The sequence below is a fragment of the Gymnodraco acuticeps genome, unplaced genomic scaffold (assembly GCF_902827175.1).
Source record: "Gymnodraco acuticeps unplaced genomic scaffold, fGymAcu1.1, whole genome shotgun sequence".
NCBI classification, from domain to species: Eukaryota; Metazoa; Chordata; class Actinopteri; order Perciformes; family Bathydraconidae; genus Gymnodraco; species Gymnodraco acuticeps.
The window spans coordinates 394,480-412,373 of NW_022990353.1; the positions used below are offsets into that span (position 1 = coordinate 394,480).

Below are 17,894 nucleotides of genomic sequence, written 5' to 3' on the forward strand. Positions count from 1 at the left end.
AGTGATGGTAGTGGTAGTGGTAGTAGTATCAGCAGTAGTAGTAGTGATGGTGATGGTAGTTGTATTAGTTGTAAGTAGCAGTAGAGTAGTAGTAGTGGTTGTAGTAGTAGCAGTAGTAGTAGTAGTAGTAGTGGTTGTAGTAGTAGCAGTAGTAGTAGTAGTGGTGATGGTAGTGGTAGTTGTATTAGTTGTAGTAGCAGCAGTAGTAGTATCACTCGTGATCATTTAAAATGACATGTTATAAATAACTACATAAAAAGCCGGCATGTTAATGATCTTTTGGATCTTACTTTATATAACCGGACGTGAAAAAGAGGAACGTTCTCCCTGTTTAAACCCTGTTATTGAGACTCTTTACTTAACATTGATTCCTGTAGGTCGACAAGGAGCTGGCCACCGGAGAGTTCCTGCGTGAAAGTGTGAAGAAGAGGAAGAAGATGGAGGAGGTCAAGGTGAGTGGATTCACCTCTGCTGGTGGAGGAGCATCTTAATTAGCGTGATGTAGTTAAACAATCCTTACCTGACTGTCTTTATTCTCTTTCTCAGGTGAAACAAGCCGAGGCGCTGACCAAGAAGCAGGAAGAGCGTAACAAGGCTTTCATTCCTCCTAAAGAGAAGCCCTTGATGAAGAAATCAGCTAAAGGTAGGAACACATCTTATTGTATATCTTATATATCCAGACATCAGGATACACAATGAGGTAGGGCTGTGCGATTATGGCAAAATCATAATCACGATTATTTGGGTCAATAATTGATATCACGATTATTTTGACGATTATTCATTGACCATTTATTGAACTTTAAAACAAATAATATTTGACCAATAAACAAGATGAACAAATATGTTGGAGCGCACTTCCAAAACCATACTAAACATATATTATTAATATGATAAATAAAAATGAATTAGACCAAAATAAATGAAATCAAACATGTTGCAGTGCAATGTCACAACCTACTGAACACTCCTTAACATATAGCCAACATGTTGGTAAAACATATTCAACATATTCCACTCAGTTAAACGTTGAAGGCTGGCCAACCGTCATGGTCCAGAGAAGTAACAGGAAATAAATGTTGAACTACAATTTAAGACCAAAATAAAAATGTTTAGGCCACCATGGCAAATGCTGGTAGGGCTGCTCATGTCATCTCTTAAAGATGTTTTGCAAGAAAACACCAGCCTGTTACATGGTCTGGTTTCAGAGATGAGCGCAGGCAGGTGACGATATTGCCACCTGTACTGAAGACCCTCAGCCACGCCCCGACACATGGAGTGACGCCGGCCAATCACAAAGCTTTGATATGTTCAAGTGCATTATTCTGGCACAGGAAGATTATGTTACAGGACATTAACGATAAAACAGAATATTGTTGTTCTATTTTTAGACACATCTCGCGATCGACTGGTTGGGCACCCCTGGGCTAGACCATAGGTCTGTTGTGGTCGCAAAGTAGTCAGCTGAAGCCACATCTCTCTCAACTTCCCCACGAAATTTGTCATATAGTGCAGGCAGCGCAGACCTGCTGAAATAATACCGAGACGGCATCGCGTAACGCTTGTCCAACGTGTTGACAAGTTGCTTAAAGCCCTGGTTGCTAACAGTGCTAACTGGGCACATATCTTTAGCGATGTGGAATGTAATGACAAAGTAGGCTACTTGCAAATAGTGGAAATAGTTTTACCCTTCTTTTTAACGAGTAGCTGCTCTTGTTCTGACATCTTCACTCGCGCTGAACACTCACAACACATGTCACTCCCACGTGGCCGAGTGGGCTTTTAGGGTGGGGCGAAAGCGCACCCAGCAAAATAATCGTATTTTGTCAATTATGCTGTTTTCATAATCGTCGCAAGCCATAATCGTAATCGCGATTAAAATACGATTAATTGCACAGCCCTACAATGAGGTCGTCCTTACCACCCCGTCTCTAGACGTTTTTAAAGAGGTGCTGCTATTCTGCTGTTGTGGGTTTTCCCTTTCCTGTAGTGTTATATAGGTTTTAGTGCATGTAAATGGTCTGTAAAGGCTAAAATCCACCACTATACAACACTCACGCCTCTATTGGTTAGCGCTCATTGTACATCATAGGCTAAGGGACGGGACATCTCTCTTACTATGTGGTTTCATAAAGAGCATTTAGTTACTGAGTTAAAGGTCCCCTAGTATACTGTTTTTCAACAATATATAGGTCTCAGATATATACAAAACATGTCTCTAAGTGTTTTAAAACACCAAAACAGATCATTGCAGCATCCCATAATCCCCTCTGTTTCAGCCCTGTTTCAAAAGTGCTGATTCTGTGTCTGTAGCTTTAAATGCTAATGAGCTGCTGCTGGCCACGCCCCTCTGAGAGAGGTTTGGTTACAAAGAACTCAATGGTGCTCTAGGAGGAGATTCAGGTGATAAGGGGGGGTTACCTTGGTTGCTGATTGGCTAATGGTTACACAAGACAAAACATCGTTATGACATCACAAAGTGGCCAAAATCTGATCAGCTCATTTTCAGACAGGTTTTTATAGAAATGGATCAAAAAGAGAGAGAATCTTTGTTCCTGAAACTTTCAGAGTCTCTTCCACAGAGGGGACACATGTTGATGATGTAGAAGAGACATGAAGAAGAGGGGACACATGTTGATGTAGAAGAGACATGAAGAAGAGGGGACACATGTTGATGTAGAAGAGACATGAAGAGAGGGGACACATGTTGATGTAGAAGAGACATGAAGAAGAGGGGACACATGTTGATGTAGAAGAGACATGAAGAAGAGGGGACACATGTTGATGTAGAAGAGACATGAAGAAGAGGGGACACATGTTGATGTAGAAGAGACATGAAGAGAGAGGGGACACATGTTGATGTAGAAGAGACATGAAGAAGAGGGGACACATGTTGATGTAGAAGAGACATGAAGAAGAGGGGACACATGTTGATGTAGAAGAGACATGAGAAGAGGGGACACATGTTGATGTAGAAGAGACATGAAGAAGAGGGGACACATGTTGATGTAGAAGAGACATGAAGAAGAGGGGACACATGTTGATGTAGAAGAGACATGAAGAGGGGGACACATGTTGATGTAGAAGAGACATGAAGAAGAGGGACACATGTTGATGTAGAAGAGACATGAAGAAAGAGGGGACACATGTTGATGTAGAAGAGACATGAAGAAGAGGGGACACATGTTGATGTAGAAGAGACATGAGAAGAGGGGACACATGTTGATGTAGAAGAGACATGAAGAAGAGGGGACACATGTTGATGTAGAAGAGACATGAAGAAGAGGGGACACATGTTGATGTAGAAGAGACATGAAGAAGAGGGGACACATGTTGATGTAGAAGAGACATGAAGAAGAGGGGACACTGTTGATGTAGAAGAGACATGAAGAAGAGGGGACACATGTTGATGTAGAAGAGACATGAAGAAGAGGGGACACATGTTGATGTAGAAGAGACATGAAGAAGAGGGGACACATGTTGATGTAGAAGAGACATGAAGAAGAGGGGACACATGTTGATGTAGAAGAGACATGAAGAAGAGGGGACACATGTTGATGTAGAAGAGACATGAAGAAGAGGGGACACATGTTGATGTAGAAGAGACATGAAGAAGAGGGGACACATGTTGATGTAGAAGAGACATGAAGAAGAGGGGACACATGTTGATGTAGAGAAGAGACATGAAGAAGAGGGGACACATGTTGATGTAGAAGAGACATGAAGAAGAGGGGACACATGTTGATGTAGAAGAGACATGAAGAAGAGGGGACACATGTTGATGTAGAAGAGACATGAAGAAGAGGGGACACATGTTGATGTAGAAGAGACATGAAGAAGAGGGGACACATGTTGATGTAGAAGAGACATGAAGAAGAGGGGACACATGTTGATGTAGAAGAGACATGAAGAAGAGGGGACACATGTTGATGTAGAAGAGACATGAAGAAGAGGGGACACATGTTGATGTAGAAGAGACATGAAGAAGAGGGGACACATGTTGATGTAGAGAGACATGAAGAAGAGGGGACACATGTTGATGTAGAAGAGACATGAAGAAGAGGGACACATGTTGATGTAGAAGAGACATGAAGAAGAGGGGACACATGTTGATGTAGAGAGAGACATGAAGAAGAGGGGACACATGTTGATGTAGAAGAGACATGAAGAAGAGGGGACACATGTTGATGTAGAAGAGACATGAAGAAGAGGGGACACATGTTGATGTAGAAGAGACATGAAGAAGAGGGGACACATGTTGATGTAGAAGAGACATGAAGAAGAGGGGACACATGTTGATGTAGAAGAGACTGAAGAAGAGGGGACACATGTTGATGTAGAAGAGACATGAAGAAGAAAGGGGACACATGTTGATGTAGAAGAGACATGAGAAGAGGGGACACATGTTGATGTAGAAGAGACATGAAGAAGAGGGGACACATGTTGATGTAGAAGAGACATGAAGAAGAGGGGACACATGTTGATGTAGAAGAGACATGAAGAAGAGGGGACACATGTTGATGTAGAAGAGACATCAAGAAGAGGGGACACATGTTGATGTAGAAGAGACATGAAGAAGAGGGGACACATGTTGATGTAGAAGAGACATGAAGAAGAGGGGACACTGTTGATAGAAGAGACATGAAGAAGAGGGGACACATGTTGATGTAGAAGAGACATGAAGAAGAGGGGACACATGTTGATGTAGAAGAGACATGAAGAAGAGGGGACACATGTTGATGTAGAAGAGACATGAAGAAGAGGGGACACATGTTGATGTAGAAGAGACATGAAGAAGAGGGGACACATGTTGATGTAGAAGAGACATGAAGAAGAGGGGACACATGTTGATGTAGAAGAGACATGAAGAAGAGGGGACACATGTTGATGTAGAAGAGACATGAAGAAGAGGGGACACATGTTGATGTAGAAGAGACATGAAGAAGAGGGGACACATGTTGATGTAGAAGAGACATGAAGAAGAGGGGACACATGTTGATGTAGAAGAGACATGAAGAAGAGGGGACACATGTTGATGTAGAAGAGACATGAAGAAGAGGGGACACATGTTGATGTAGAAGAGACATGAAGAAGAGGGGACACATGTTGATGTAGAAGAGACATGAAGAAGAGGGGACACATGTTGATGTAGAAAAGACATGAAGAAGAGGGGACACATGTTGATGTAGAAGAGACATGAAGAAGTGGATAATAGGTGACCTTCTTTATCACGATTTATTACATGGCTTAGTTGAATACTCGATTCTGATTGGTCAATTCAGAACACGTGACACGTTGTTAATACCGAACAGACAGACTGCTGTCAAGGACTTATTGACCGTTGTTAAGGACGCTCACATCTTCAGAAAGAAGTCCGGTCGATTTAACTGTATACAGTTGGGCCGAAAAGCAAACTGCATGCAGTTTGCTTTTCGAACTGGACATGAAAATCAGCGCAGAAGTAACGGGGCAGAAACCCTCCTTTTTACGCAGCGGTCCAGACATAGACATCAAACGGGGACACATATTCAGTGTGCAGTTACTTTGGCATTAGGGCAGGGATATCTAGATACTTTCCAAGGTTTGACTTAATGAATTGTGCTACTTTTAAAGCAAGGAGCGATGTTTTCAAATCTGTAATCAAAAAGCTCCTCAAAAACGCTATCGAAGCCGTTCCTGCCGTTGCTACGTTAGTTCAAACAGTAACAACGGACTATTTTTCTTAGCGGATGCATGTCAATTTAAATCAATACAACTGTTTTTTAAATCAATAAAATAATTTTCTAAATCCATAAAAGCATTTCAAGTAATATTTGGGAGTCATAACGTTACTTTGTTGAGAATGTGGCCATGCGGGATAATGTGCAGCGGACTTGGTCATTATGGGGAAAAGAAACACCTTCATGCCGATCTAGATCCCTCCGCTTCGCGTCGGGCTCCTGATCAGCCTGTCGGTGTGTTCTTTTCCCCATAATGACCGCGTCGCTGCACATTATCCCTTACATATAACACACTTTGCCACCTGCTAACCTCTCCTTTGTTTTTGCCACAGTTTCTACAGAAGGAAAGCTGGACATCGAGGCCTTAAAGGAGAAAGTGAAAAAAGCCAAAACTAAGAGACTGGGGGCTCCACCAGTGAACCCAGCGCCCCCCCCCAGTGGCAACATGAACAAAAAGCAAAGAGGCAAAAAAAAAAGAAACGCTAACCACACACTCACACAGGCAAGGAGTACACAAAGTGTGTGTGTGTTTGGATCAATGGACGTTTCTGAACGACTCTAAATACCGAGAAATATTTCGAGCTACTTTTGTAATAAGGATTTCCTGTTCGTATTACTAATCGAGACCAATTCTCAGTCGAAGAGAGAGATGTGTGAGAGCAAACATTTCCTTTTTTTCTTTCTCATACAGTTCCTGGTTTTGTATAGGTGTAAAAAACGTACTGCTCTACTTCCCTATGTGTGTTCAGGCAGATTGAAACTGATGGAAATGTAAAAATAAAGACATGTTTTTAATCAGAATCGGGTTTATTGTTACTGCGTTTACACTTTTATATATACAGTCTATGGTTTACACATACAAGGGATTTGCTTTGGTGTATGGTGGTGCGAACATAAGGAAATACGGTCATAAATATCACGATTATACAAATTCCTTCAGCTCGATCCACCAACATTGCAGTGAGGAGTTATTGGCTGTTTACTTTAGTTTCCCTCCAAAACATGCGAGTCTGATGGATGAAATCTATGGCAAGCAGTGTCCCTTTTAAAGAGGTAAGCAGGTTAAATGCATTCACAAGTCTTAAAAGATTGAATATAGAAAAACACGGTGTAAATTAGCTCCATCTTCAACTAAGTCAAGGGTGTTTAACTTATTTCAAGGACCCTGTGCCGCCAAATTTGATCTAAAGTGGCCACATAAGCAGTAAAATCATAGCATGAAAACCTATAATAACTAAATAAGTTGAATTTCAACAGTTTAATACCTCTGATTATCATTTACTCATTACTCAGTGTATCTACAAAAACATGTAGTCATCGATATCTGGAACTGAACACTATATAGTATTTAACTTTATGATCAAAACAACTGAAGATCTAGAACTTTTTACATTCATTTCCACATCTGTGTATCAATCCTGAACCATGCAAACTTGAGTGGGAACTGTTAGGGAAGAAGGGGTAGATATCCCACCTTTTCAGAGGTGTAAAGTAACTACGTAGATTTACTCAAGTACTGTACTTAAGTAAAATGTTTAGGTACTTTCAGTTGGGTATTTCCATTGTATGCTACTTTGTACTTTTACTCCACTACATGTATTTAATACCTTCAGTTACTCTACAGATGTGGATGAATGATGTGAAATATAACCAAGTGTTAAATCAGACTTTAGTTCCACCTGGAGTAAATCCACCAGCTACCCTGCAGTATACAAAGTCATTCAAACTAGCTGCACCTTTACCAGCTTTGAGAACACTTTAATGATCAATCATTATAAAACATATCATATATATTATTCTGAAATGGATCAATCTGCACAACGACTACTTTAACTGTCGCTACTTTCACTATATTTAGATGAGAATACTTTTCTACTTTTACTTGAGGAACATTTTGAATGCAGGACTTTTACTGTAACAGAGTATTCCGACACTCTGGTACTTCTACTTTTACTCAAGTACAAGATCTGAGTACTTCTACTTTTACTCAAGTACAAGATCTGAGTACTTCTACTTTTACTCAAGTACAAGATCTGAGTACTTCTCCCACCTTTTTTACACTTTGCAAAGTAACCGCCGTACATTTGACACCCCCGATCTGAGCCCTTTAATAAATAAGACCATGAACACCACAGTGGTTTTACTCGTAGAAGAAGACATTTGGATAGAAGTGGTGCACAGCGAATGCAGCGATGAAGGTGACGACGAGTGCAAGAGGGCGGACGATTAAAACGGGAACGTAGTCGCTGTTAGAAGTAGCCGGATCCCAATCTGGGGTCCATCTGTAACCTGAGAGCACATATTAAATATGATTATTATTAATCAATAAAACAGACAATGGAGACACGTGAAATGGGACATCCTAATGAGCTATAGGAAGCTTTAGAAGAGGGGCCAGAAATAAACAACTATATAGCGGTCCAGACATAGACATCAAACAGCGACACATATTCAGTTTGCCAGTTACTTTGGCATTAGGGCAGGGGATATCTAGATACTTTCCAAGGTTTGACATCATGAATTGTGCTGCTTTTAAAGCAAGCAACGACTCTCAACACTCAGATGAAAGGGAGCTGTATACTTTTCAATAATCAAAAAATCTTTAGAATATGATCACAACCAATAACAAATCATTTAAACTTGTTCATTCTTATGTTATGTTACCTATAGTATTCTTTCTTTTTATTTATGCATATTTTACTAATCACTCCCCTTTCAAATCGTTTTTTTTCTTCTACTGTCCTATAGTAGCCTACAGATTGGAATGATTTCTTTATTTTTTACAACACATTAAATAGATAAAGGTGTGCTCTCTCGCTCTCTCACTCTCTCTGTCTCACTCGCTCACAGAGGCTGTGTGCTCCTCCGTGGCGATGACGGCTTGCGTTAAAAAAATATAACATATTTGTAAAGTGGGGGCTTGCGAGATACCGGTAGCTCGTGATCGACGTGTTGGAGACCCCTGCTCTAATGGGTCCGACTAGAATGACAAATATCGTTACTTCCGCCTATTCCGTCAGCCAAGAAATCGTTTTTGTTTTTTTTTCATTTTTAGGGGGGCCACAGGGGGGGTCCAAAGTCAGTGTTAGGGGGGCACTGGCCCCTCTAGAACCGCCCCTGAATGTGGCCATGTAATAAGCGGGATAATGTGCAGCAAGTGTGCAGGTGTGCGTCATATGAGAGGCCCCGCCTTACATTTTCCGCCACAGATTTGGGGAAATTGGTCCGTGCGCAAAGCATTGTGGGGATTTTAAGACCGCGGAGTCTACACATGTGCAGCCTCGAAATTTCTCCAAACGAAGTACGCTGGGCTCTGAAGAATTCCAAGTAGGCCTATGCTGGACATTGGATTCGAACAGTACTTCGACGGCACTCGATTACGTAGTATGCTTGAAATAGTGGCTCTGGAGCAGCCTTCCTCGACATTGAGAAACACCCACAGTTTTCCGAATGCCAGGAAGTATTCTTGCCTCGCTTCTGAAGCAAGTGACTCGGAAGACATGTGCTACCAAGCAAGCGTACTCGACATTGAGAAACACCCCGGGTATATACATTCACTCCGTATATATACTATAAAAAGGTACACATTTGTTGGTGATCTGTTACTAAAAACCTAATTCAAAAGGAGAATATTAAGTACTTTTTGCATCACTAAACGTGGATACTTACGGCAGAGATTGTCCACACAGGTGCCATTACATCCCGAGCAGCTGGACCCTGGACTATAGGGTTTCCTCCCGTTAAAATTACCCCTGCACAGATGAGACACAATGGTGAGGTGTGAAATGTGACAGCCTGATAAACTCTACAAAGCTTCAGAATAGGGGCCAAGACACTTAACATAAACTAATTACAATATACATTAATGATACGTCTAGAAATGTACAATGTTCCCATGAAAAGACCAAAATAATTTAGTCCATCTCTCAATACTTTCTGATTTCTGTAATGAGCTCTCAGTCTCGAGCCCATTGGTTCATCCTTAAAACTTTACAAATGATCGACAAATAGACTCTTTTAAAAACAAGTCACTGCTTCAGCAAGTGGACACCTTCCTTTGTAAACAGGGCACCAGAGCGGATGCTTAACCACATCCTCAAACACCCTGAGAGCAATGTTGAGAGGTATGAAGGAAAATACCCAAGTTGAAAAAACACTTTGTATAGATTATGATTAACAAGAGGACGTATCCTGCTGATGTTCAGGTGTATATCAGTATGTAGTGTCTCCACTTTAAAGAGTCCTCTCCTGCTGATGTGCAGGTGTATATCAGTATGTAGTGCCTCTACTTTAAAGAGTCCTCTCCTGCTGATGTTCAGGTGTATATCAGTATGTAGTGTCTCCACTTTAAAGAGTCCTCTCCTGCTGATGTTCAGGTGTATATCAGTATGTAGTGCCTCTACTTTAAAGAGTCCTCTCCTGCTGATGTTCAGGTGTATATCAGTATGTAGTGTCTCTACTTTAAAGAGTCCTCTCCTGCTGATGTTCAGGTGTATATCAGTATGTAGTGTCTCTACTTTAAAGAGTCCTCTCCTGCTGATGTTCAGGTGTATATCAGTATGTAGTGTCTCTACTTTAAAGAGTCCTCTCCTGCTGATGTTCAGGTGTATATCAGTATGTAGTGTCTCTACTTTAAAGAGTCCTCTCCTGCTGATGTTCAGGTGTATATCAGTATGTAGTGTCTCTACTTTAAAGCGTCCTCTCCTGCTGATGTTCAGGTGTATATCAGTATGTAGTGTCTCTACTTTAAAGAGTCCTCTCCTGCTGATGTTCAGGTGTATATCAGTATGTAGTGTCTCTACTTTAAAGAGTCCTCTCCTGCTGATGTTCAGGTGTATATCAGTATGTAGTGTCTCTACTTTAAAGAGTCCTCTCCTGCTGATGTTCAGGTGTATATCAGTATGTAGTGTCTCTACTTTAAAGAGTCCTCTCCTGCTGATGTTCAGGTGTATATCAGTATGTAGTGTCTCTACTTTAAAGCGTCCTCTCCTGCTGATGTTCAGGTGTATATCAGTATGTAGTGTCTCTACTTTAAAGAGTCCTCTCCTGCTGATGTTCAGGTGTATATCAGTATGTAGTGTCTCTACTTTAAAGAGTCCTCTCCTGCTGATGTCCAGGTGTATATCAGTATGTAGAGTCTCTACTTTAAAGAGTCCTCTCCTGCTGATGTTCAGGTTGTATATCAGTATGTAGTGTCTCTACTTTAAAGAGTCCTCTCCTGCTGATGTTCAGGTGTATATCAGTATGTAGTGTCTCTACTTTAAAGAGTCCTCTCCTGCTGATGTTCAGGTGTATATCAGTATGTAGTGTCTCTACTTTAAAGAGTCCTCTCCTGCTGATGTTCAGGTGCATATCAGTACGTAGTGTCTCTACTTTAAAGAGTCCTCTCCTGCTGATGTTCAGGTGTATATCAGTAGGTAGTGTCTCTACTTTAAAGAGTCCTCTCCTGCTGATGTTCAGGTGTATATCAGTAGGTAGTGTCTCTACTTTAAAGAGTCCTCTCCTGCTGATTGTTCAGGTGTATATCAGTATGTACTGTCTCTACTTTAAAGAGTCCTCTCCTGCTGATGTTCAGGTGTATATCAGTATGTAGTGTCTCTACTTTAAAGAGTCCTCTCCTGCTGATGTTCAGGTGTAATATCAGTAGGTAGTGTCTCTACTTTAAAGAGTCCTCTCCTGCTGATGTTCAGGTGTATATCAGTATGTAGTGTCTCTACTTTAAAGAGTCCTCTCCTGCTGATGTTCAGGTGTATATCAGTATGTACTGTCTCTACTTTAAAGAGTTCTCTCCTGCTGATGTTCAGGTGTATATCAGTATGTAGTGTCTCTACTTTAAAGAGTCCTCTCCTGCTGATGTTCAGGTGTATATCAGTAGGTAGTGTCTCTACTTTAAAGAGTCCTCTCCTGCTGATGTTCAGGTGTATATCAGTATGTACTGTCTCTACTTTAAAGAGTCCTCTCCTGCTGATGTTCAGGTGTATATCAGTATGTAGTGTCTCTACTTTAAAGAGTCCTCTCCTGCTGATGTTCAGGTGTATATCAGTATGTAGTGTCTCTACTTTAAAAGAGTCCTCTCCTGCTGATGTTCAGGTGTATATCAGTATGTAGTGTCTCTACTTTAAAGAGTCCTCTCCTGCTGATGTTCAGGTGCATATCAGTACGTAGTGTCTCTACTTTAAAGAGTCCTCTCCTGCTGATGTTCAGGTGTATATCAGTAGGTAGTGTCTCTACTTTAAAGAGTCCTCTCCTGCTGATGTTTCAGGTGTATATCAGTAGGTAGTGTCTCTACTTTAAAGAGTCCTCTCCTGCTGATGTTCAGGTGTATATCAGTATGTACTGTCTCTACTTTAAAGAGTCCTCTCCTGCTGATGTTCAGGTGTATATCAGTATGTAGTGTCTCTACTTTAAAGAGTCCTCTCCTGCTGATGTTCAGGTGTATATCAGTATGTAGTGTCTCTACTTTAAAGAGTCCTCTCCTGCTGATGTTCAGGTGTATATCAGTATGTAGTGTCTCTACTTTAAAGAGTCCTCTCCTGCTGATGCTCAGGTGTATATCAGTATGTAGTGTCTCTACTTTAAAGAGTCCTCTCCTGCTGATGTTCAGGTGTATATCAGTATGTAGTGTCTCTACTTTAAAGAGTCCTCTCCTGCTGATGTTCAGGTGTATATCAGTATGTAGTGTCTCTACTTTAAAGAGTGCTCTCCTGCTGATGTTCAGGTGTATATCAGTATGTAGTGTCTCCATGCTTTAATGTTCAAAAAGCTCTTTATTGTTCTCATACTGCCTGTGCTGCAGCACCTCTTTTCACCCTCTGTCTGAAACCAGAGCCCCGTCTGCTCTGATTGGTTAGCTGACCGGCTCTGTTGTGATTGGTCAACCTCTTAGAGATGTCCCGCCCCTTAGCCCATCACGCACAATGTGTTGAAGCACGAGTGTTACATAGTGATGTTGCTATGTTCCGGAAATGTTGGGATTTTGGCGTTAGTAGACCATTTACATGCACACATACACTACAGGATAGGGGTTTCTCTTTATAAATACCACTGTTGGAGTGATTTCAACGGTAGGTCTGTGTGTACTTACGCAGTGGCATAGTTGCACACAAAGATAGCCCCCTCTCTAGAAGCAAAGCTTGTGCGTTCGACTCCGTTCGGGCACAGCTGCACGGCACAGCCAACCTTGTAGCTGCTCGCCCACACAACCTGAAGGACATCCGAGCAAAGGGTTCAAATGTGTGACTAAATATAAAAACATCACGATCAGTTCCTCTTTGCTTGTTGCCTCATGAGATCTCTTGAAAAACATTTCCCCAAAAGGAACGATCTTTGTTTCGACAGAAGTGTGCACATCACAATACTTCATTAGTCCTAAAGAGGGGACATGTATTTGTTAGAGAGGCATGCATACAATATGGGAGAAGGTGAAGTAACAGTATTATTAAAATAAGTGTAGCATGTAGAAATAGTGTGATAGCAGCCGGACAGTGAAAATAAAAGTATATATTGCACAGTTTTTAAAGATTGTGTTACAGTATTTGAATAGTCTAAATAAGAGATAGCAGCCAGTAGAGGTGGGAGAAGTACTCAGATCTTGCACTTGAGTAAAAATAGAAGTACTCAGATCTTGTAATTGAGTAAAAGTAGAAGTACCAGAGTGTAGGAATACTCTGTTATAAATAAAAGTATGTGTTCAAAATGTTACTTAAGTAAAAATACAAAAGTATTCTCATCAAAATATACTTAAAGTACCAAAGTAAAAGTAGTCATTGTGCAGATTGGTCCATTTTAAGCACCAGTTATCTTTTAATTATTTGATTGATTTTATACAAATTATTTGTGCATTCATTTGTTCTTCCCTTAAATGTTGCACTTAATAAAGGTGGGGTTTATTTGAATTACTTTACACACTACTGGGTAGCCTATAATAATATATAATATTGTGTGTGGATTTATATTTTCTATTATTACCTACATCTGCAAAGTAACTAGTACCTAAATATGTAATATAAAGTAACAAAGTACCTACATGTTGTATTTAAGTACAGTACATTATACCACTGTAATATATATATTGAATATACCTGTGTGTAGTGGCCACAGACGCCTGAGCAGCTGTTTTGATGAAAGTTGTATTTGTGTACTTCATCCACCCAACTTTTGATTGCACTCTTCACGTTGAAATGTGACGCGGGGGATCCAGCCCAGAGGTTTTCTCCCACAGAGGAGAAGGTAGCATGCATACGGCGGACATCTTTGAGGTCTACGTTGTGTTCAAACAAACAGTTCCTCGCCCACGCTGCTGCAGTGATGGCAAGACCCTCGTCCCACGTCTGATACACAGAGAATATAAAGCAGCTTCCTCTCAATCAGACACTTATTTAGCTCCATAAAGCTTAGGCTAAATAACTAAATAACATAATATCATCTTCTCACTTACTCTCAATTTGTCCAGGATTTAAAAACGGCCCCAAAACAAGCAGAGGTTGGAAGTAACTAAGTAGATTTGCTCAAGTACTGTATTTAATTACAATTTGATACTTGTCTTCACTCAAGTATCTCCATGTTATGCTACTCTGTACTTCTACTCCACTACATCTCAGAGGTAGATGGTGTACTTTTACTCCACTACATGTATTTAATACCTTCAGTTACTTTACAGATGTGGATGAATGATGTGCAATCTAATCAAGTGTTAAATCAGACTTTAGTTCCACCTGGAGTAAATCCACAAGCTCTGCAGTATACAAAGTACTTCAAACTAGCTGCACCTTTACCAGCTTTGAGAACACTTTCATGATTGCATTGTGGGACATTAGTGCAAAACCACACACTGATCTGTCTGTTTTTAATATGCTTAACATTGCCACTTTTCCCATGTTGCTACTGTACACGCTTCCCCCATCCAACCATTATAACATCTATACTTACGACACAAGTCTACTGGGAAAACAACAACATCAAAAGAATAAAACGGGCAACCATTGAGTGTGAAATGATCATAATGTATGTTGTGGATTTACTGGGTTATTGTTCAATAATGAGGAACTTATCACATGACTTCTCCATCAAAGTGCTTTCACAACTCATTTGTAGTAATCTCTTTCTGACCACAGGTGCATTTTGAAAGTAACGACCATCCCAACCTTCTCTCACGACTCCATCACTAAGCTTGGTCTCCCTTTTTACTTAAATCTATACCAAATCATCATATTTGAAAAGCTGAATTTATAAAGTAACTTACATCAATCTGTAGAATAAATTAGGTGGAGTAAAAAGTGCAAAATTGGCTGCCAAAATGTAGTGGAGTACACAGTAGTACAAAATGAAAATGCCCGGGTGAAGTACAAGTACCTCCGTTGATTAAATGTACTTAGTTACTTTCCACCACTGATTTAGAGCTTAATTGTCTACCCTTATGGAGGTTAACTTTGTCTTTGAGGTGTCGATGACTTCATTTAATCACTGCACGTCTGTCAGTTAGTCATCCGTGTGAGACAGATGATAATTAAATACCAATGATGCCTACCATGAACAGCATGTCACGTGCAGGTGGATTGACGGTTGACCGCGCCCTGTTGTGTTCCTCCAAACATTCAATAACAAACCTCTTTGAAGTGTTTTCTGGAAGTGAGTCCGAACACACCCTTGAGTGTTTAATAATCCAGGCCCACAGGAACATCTGCACCACCCTCGCCATGCTGAGAAGAAGCAAACGCTCCAGGCAGAGTGTGTGGTTTTTGAAAGGAAGTAAAACAGGAAATGAACACTCAAGAGGAACAGGAAGAATGTTTCTGAGCAGCGGTAAACATCTGCAACTCACACCATGAGCAAAAAAAAGGTACTACAGTGAGTGTGATGTAAAGAGGCAGAGAAACGCTAAATGTCCATTGTATGAAAGCATTATTTCTACGCGAGTTTAACTTATGATTTGCCTTCTTATATGTAAAAAAAAACGACCCTGTGGACCTCTACTTTAAAGAGTCCTCTCCTGCTGATGTTCAGGTGTATATCAGTATGTAGTGTCTCTACTTAAAGAGTCCTCTCCTGCTGATGTTCAGGTGTATATCCGTATGTAGTGTCTCTACTTTAAAGAGTCCTCTCCTGCTGATGTTCAGGTGTATATCAGTAGGTAGTGTCTCTACTTTTAAAGAGTCCTCTCCTGCTGATGTTCAGTGTATATCAGTATGTAGTGTCTCTATTTTAAAGAGTCCTCTCCTGCTGATGTTCAGGTGTATATCAGTATGTAGTGTCTCTACTTTAAAGAGTCCCTCTCCTGCTGATGTTCAGGTGTATATCAGTATGTAGTGTCTCTATTTTAAAGAGTCCTCTCCTGCTGATGTTCAGGTGTATATCAGTATGTAGTGTCTCTACTTTAAAGAGTCCTCTCCTGCTGATGTTCAGGTGTATATCAGTATGTAGTGTATCTACTTTAAAGAGTCTCTCCTGCTGATGTTCAGGTGTATATCAGTATGTAGTGTCTCTACTTAAAGAGTCCTCTCCTGCTGATGTTCAGGTGTATATCAGTATGTAGTGTCTCTACTTTAAAGAGTCCTCTCCTGCTGATGTTCAGGTGTATATCAGTATGTGGTGTCTCTACTTTAAAGAGTCCTCTCTTGCTGATGTTCAGGTGTATATCAGTATGGAGTGTCTCTACTTTAAAGAGTCCTCTCCTGCTGATGTTCAGGTGTATATCAGTATGTAGTGTCTCTACTTTAAAGAGTCCTCTCCTGCTGATGTTCAGGTGTATATCAGTAGGTAGTGTCTCTACTTTAAAGAGTCCTCTCCTGCTGATGTTCAGGTGTATATCAGTATGGTAGTGTCTCTACTTTAAAGAGTCCTCTCCTGCTGATGTTCAGGTGTATATCAGTATGTAGTTGTCTCTACTTTAAAGAGTCCTCTCCTGCTGATGTTCAGGTGTATATCAGTATGTAGTGTCTCTACTTTAAAGAGTCCTCTCCTGCTGATGTTCAGGTGTATATCAGTATGTAGTGTCTCTACTTTAAAGAGTCCTCTCCTACTGATGTTCAGGTGTATATCAGTATGTAGTGTCTCTACTTTAAAGAGTCCTCTCCTGCTGATGTTCAGGTGTATATCAGTATGTAGTGTCTCTACTTTAAAGAGTCCTCTCTGCTGATGCTCAGGTGTATATCAGTATGTAGTGTCTCTACTTTAAAGAGTCCTCTCCTGCTGATGTTCAGGTGTATATCAGTGTGTAGTGTCTCTACTTTAAAGAGTCCTCTCCTGCTGATGTTCAGGTGTATATCAGTATGTAGAGTCTCTACTTTAAAGAGTCCTCTCTGCTGATGTTCAGGTGTATATCAGTATGTAGTCTCTACTTTAAAGAGTCCTCTCCTGCTGATGTTCAGGTGTATATCAGTATGTAGTCTCTACTTTAAAAAGTCCTCTCCTGCTGATGTTCAGGTGTATATCAGTATGTAGTCTCTACTTTAAAGAGTCCTCTCCTGCTGATGTTCAGGTGTATATCAGTATGTAGTGTCTCTACTTTAAAGAGTCCTCTCTGCTGATGTTCAGGTGTATATCAGTATGTAGTCTCTACTTTAAAGAGTCCTCTCCTGCTGATGTTCAGGTGTATATCAGTATGTAGTCTCTACTTTAAAAAGTCCTCTCCTGCTGATGTTCAGGTGTATATCAGTATGTAGTCTCTACTTTAAAGAGTCCTCTCCTGCTGATGTTCAGGTGTATATCAGTATGTAGTGTCTCTACTTTAAAGAGTCCTCTCCTGCTGATGTTCAGGTGTATATCAGTATGTAGTCTCTACTTTAAAGAGTCCTCTCCTGCTGATGCTCAGGTGTATATCGGTATGTAGTGTCTCTACTTTAAAAAGTCCTCTCCTGCTGATGTTCAGGTGTATATCAGTATGTAGTCTCTACTTTAAAGAGTCCTCTCCTGCTGATGTTCAGGTGTATATCAGTATGTAGTGTCTCTACTTTAAAGAGTCCTCTCCTGCTGATGCTCAGGTGTATATCAGTATGTAGTGTCTATACTTTAAAGAGTCCTCTCCTGCTGATGTTCAGGTGTATATCAGTATGTAGTCTCTACTTTAAAGAGTCCTCTCCTGCTGATGTTCAGGTGTATATCAGTATGTAGTGTCTCTACTTTAAAAAGTCCTCTCCTGCTGATGTTCAGGTGTATATCAGTATGTAGTGTCTCTAC

At 40.7% G+C, this 17,894-nt stretch overlaps 2 protein-coding genes across 2 annotated transcripts in view; one reads left to right on the plus strand and one right to left on the minus strand.

The window, feature by feature from the left end:
- Positions 1 to 6,478, plus strand: part of LOC117551228 — a 9,863-nt gene extending 3,385 nt beyond the window's left edge. The window contains exons 3-6 of the mRNA XM_034224000.1: positions 378 to 452; positions 547 to 643; positions 6,053 to 6,222; positions 6,470 to 6,478. Coding sequence (XP_034079891.1) covers positions 378 to 452; positions 547 to 643; positions 6,053 to 6,222; positions 6,470 to 6,478 — 351 coding nt within the window. The remainder of the gene's footprint in view (positions 1 to 377; positions 453 to 546; positions 644 to 6,052; positions 6,223 to 6,469) is intronic.
- A 1,131-nt stretch (positions 6,479 to 7,609) lies between these two features.
- Positions 7,610 to 15,526, minus strand: LOC117551236 (GLIPR1-like protein 1). Its single transcript, XM_034224013.1, has 5 exons — positions 15,247 to 15,526; positions 13,802 to 14,050; positions 12,805 to 12,923; positions 9,390 to 9,472; positions 7,610 to 8,009 (listed from the first exon to the last, which is right to left on the minus strand). The coding sequence occupies exons 1-5, from the start codon at positions 15,415 to 15,417 to the stop codon at positions 7,861 to 7,863; spliced, it is 771 nt and encodes a 256-aa protein (XP_034079904.1). The 5' UTR covers positions 15,418 to 15,526; the 3' UTR covers positions 7,610 to 7,860.
- Between the last annotated feature and the right edge of the window lie 2,368 nt (positions 15,527 to 17,894).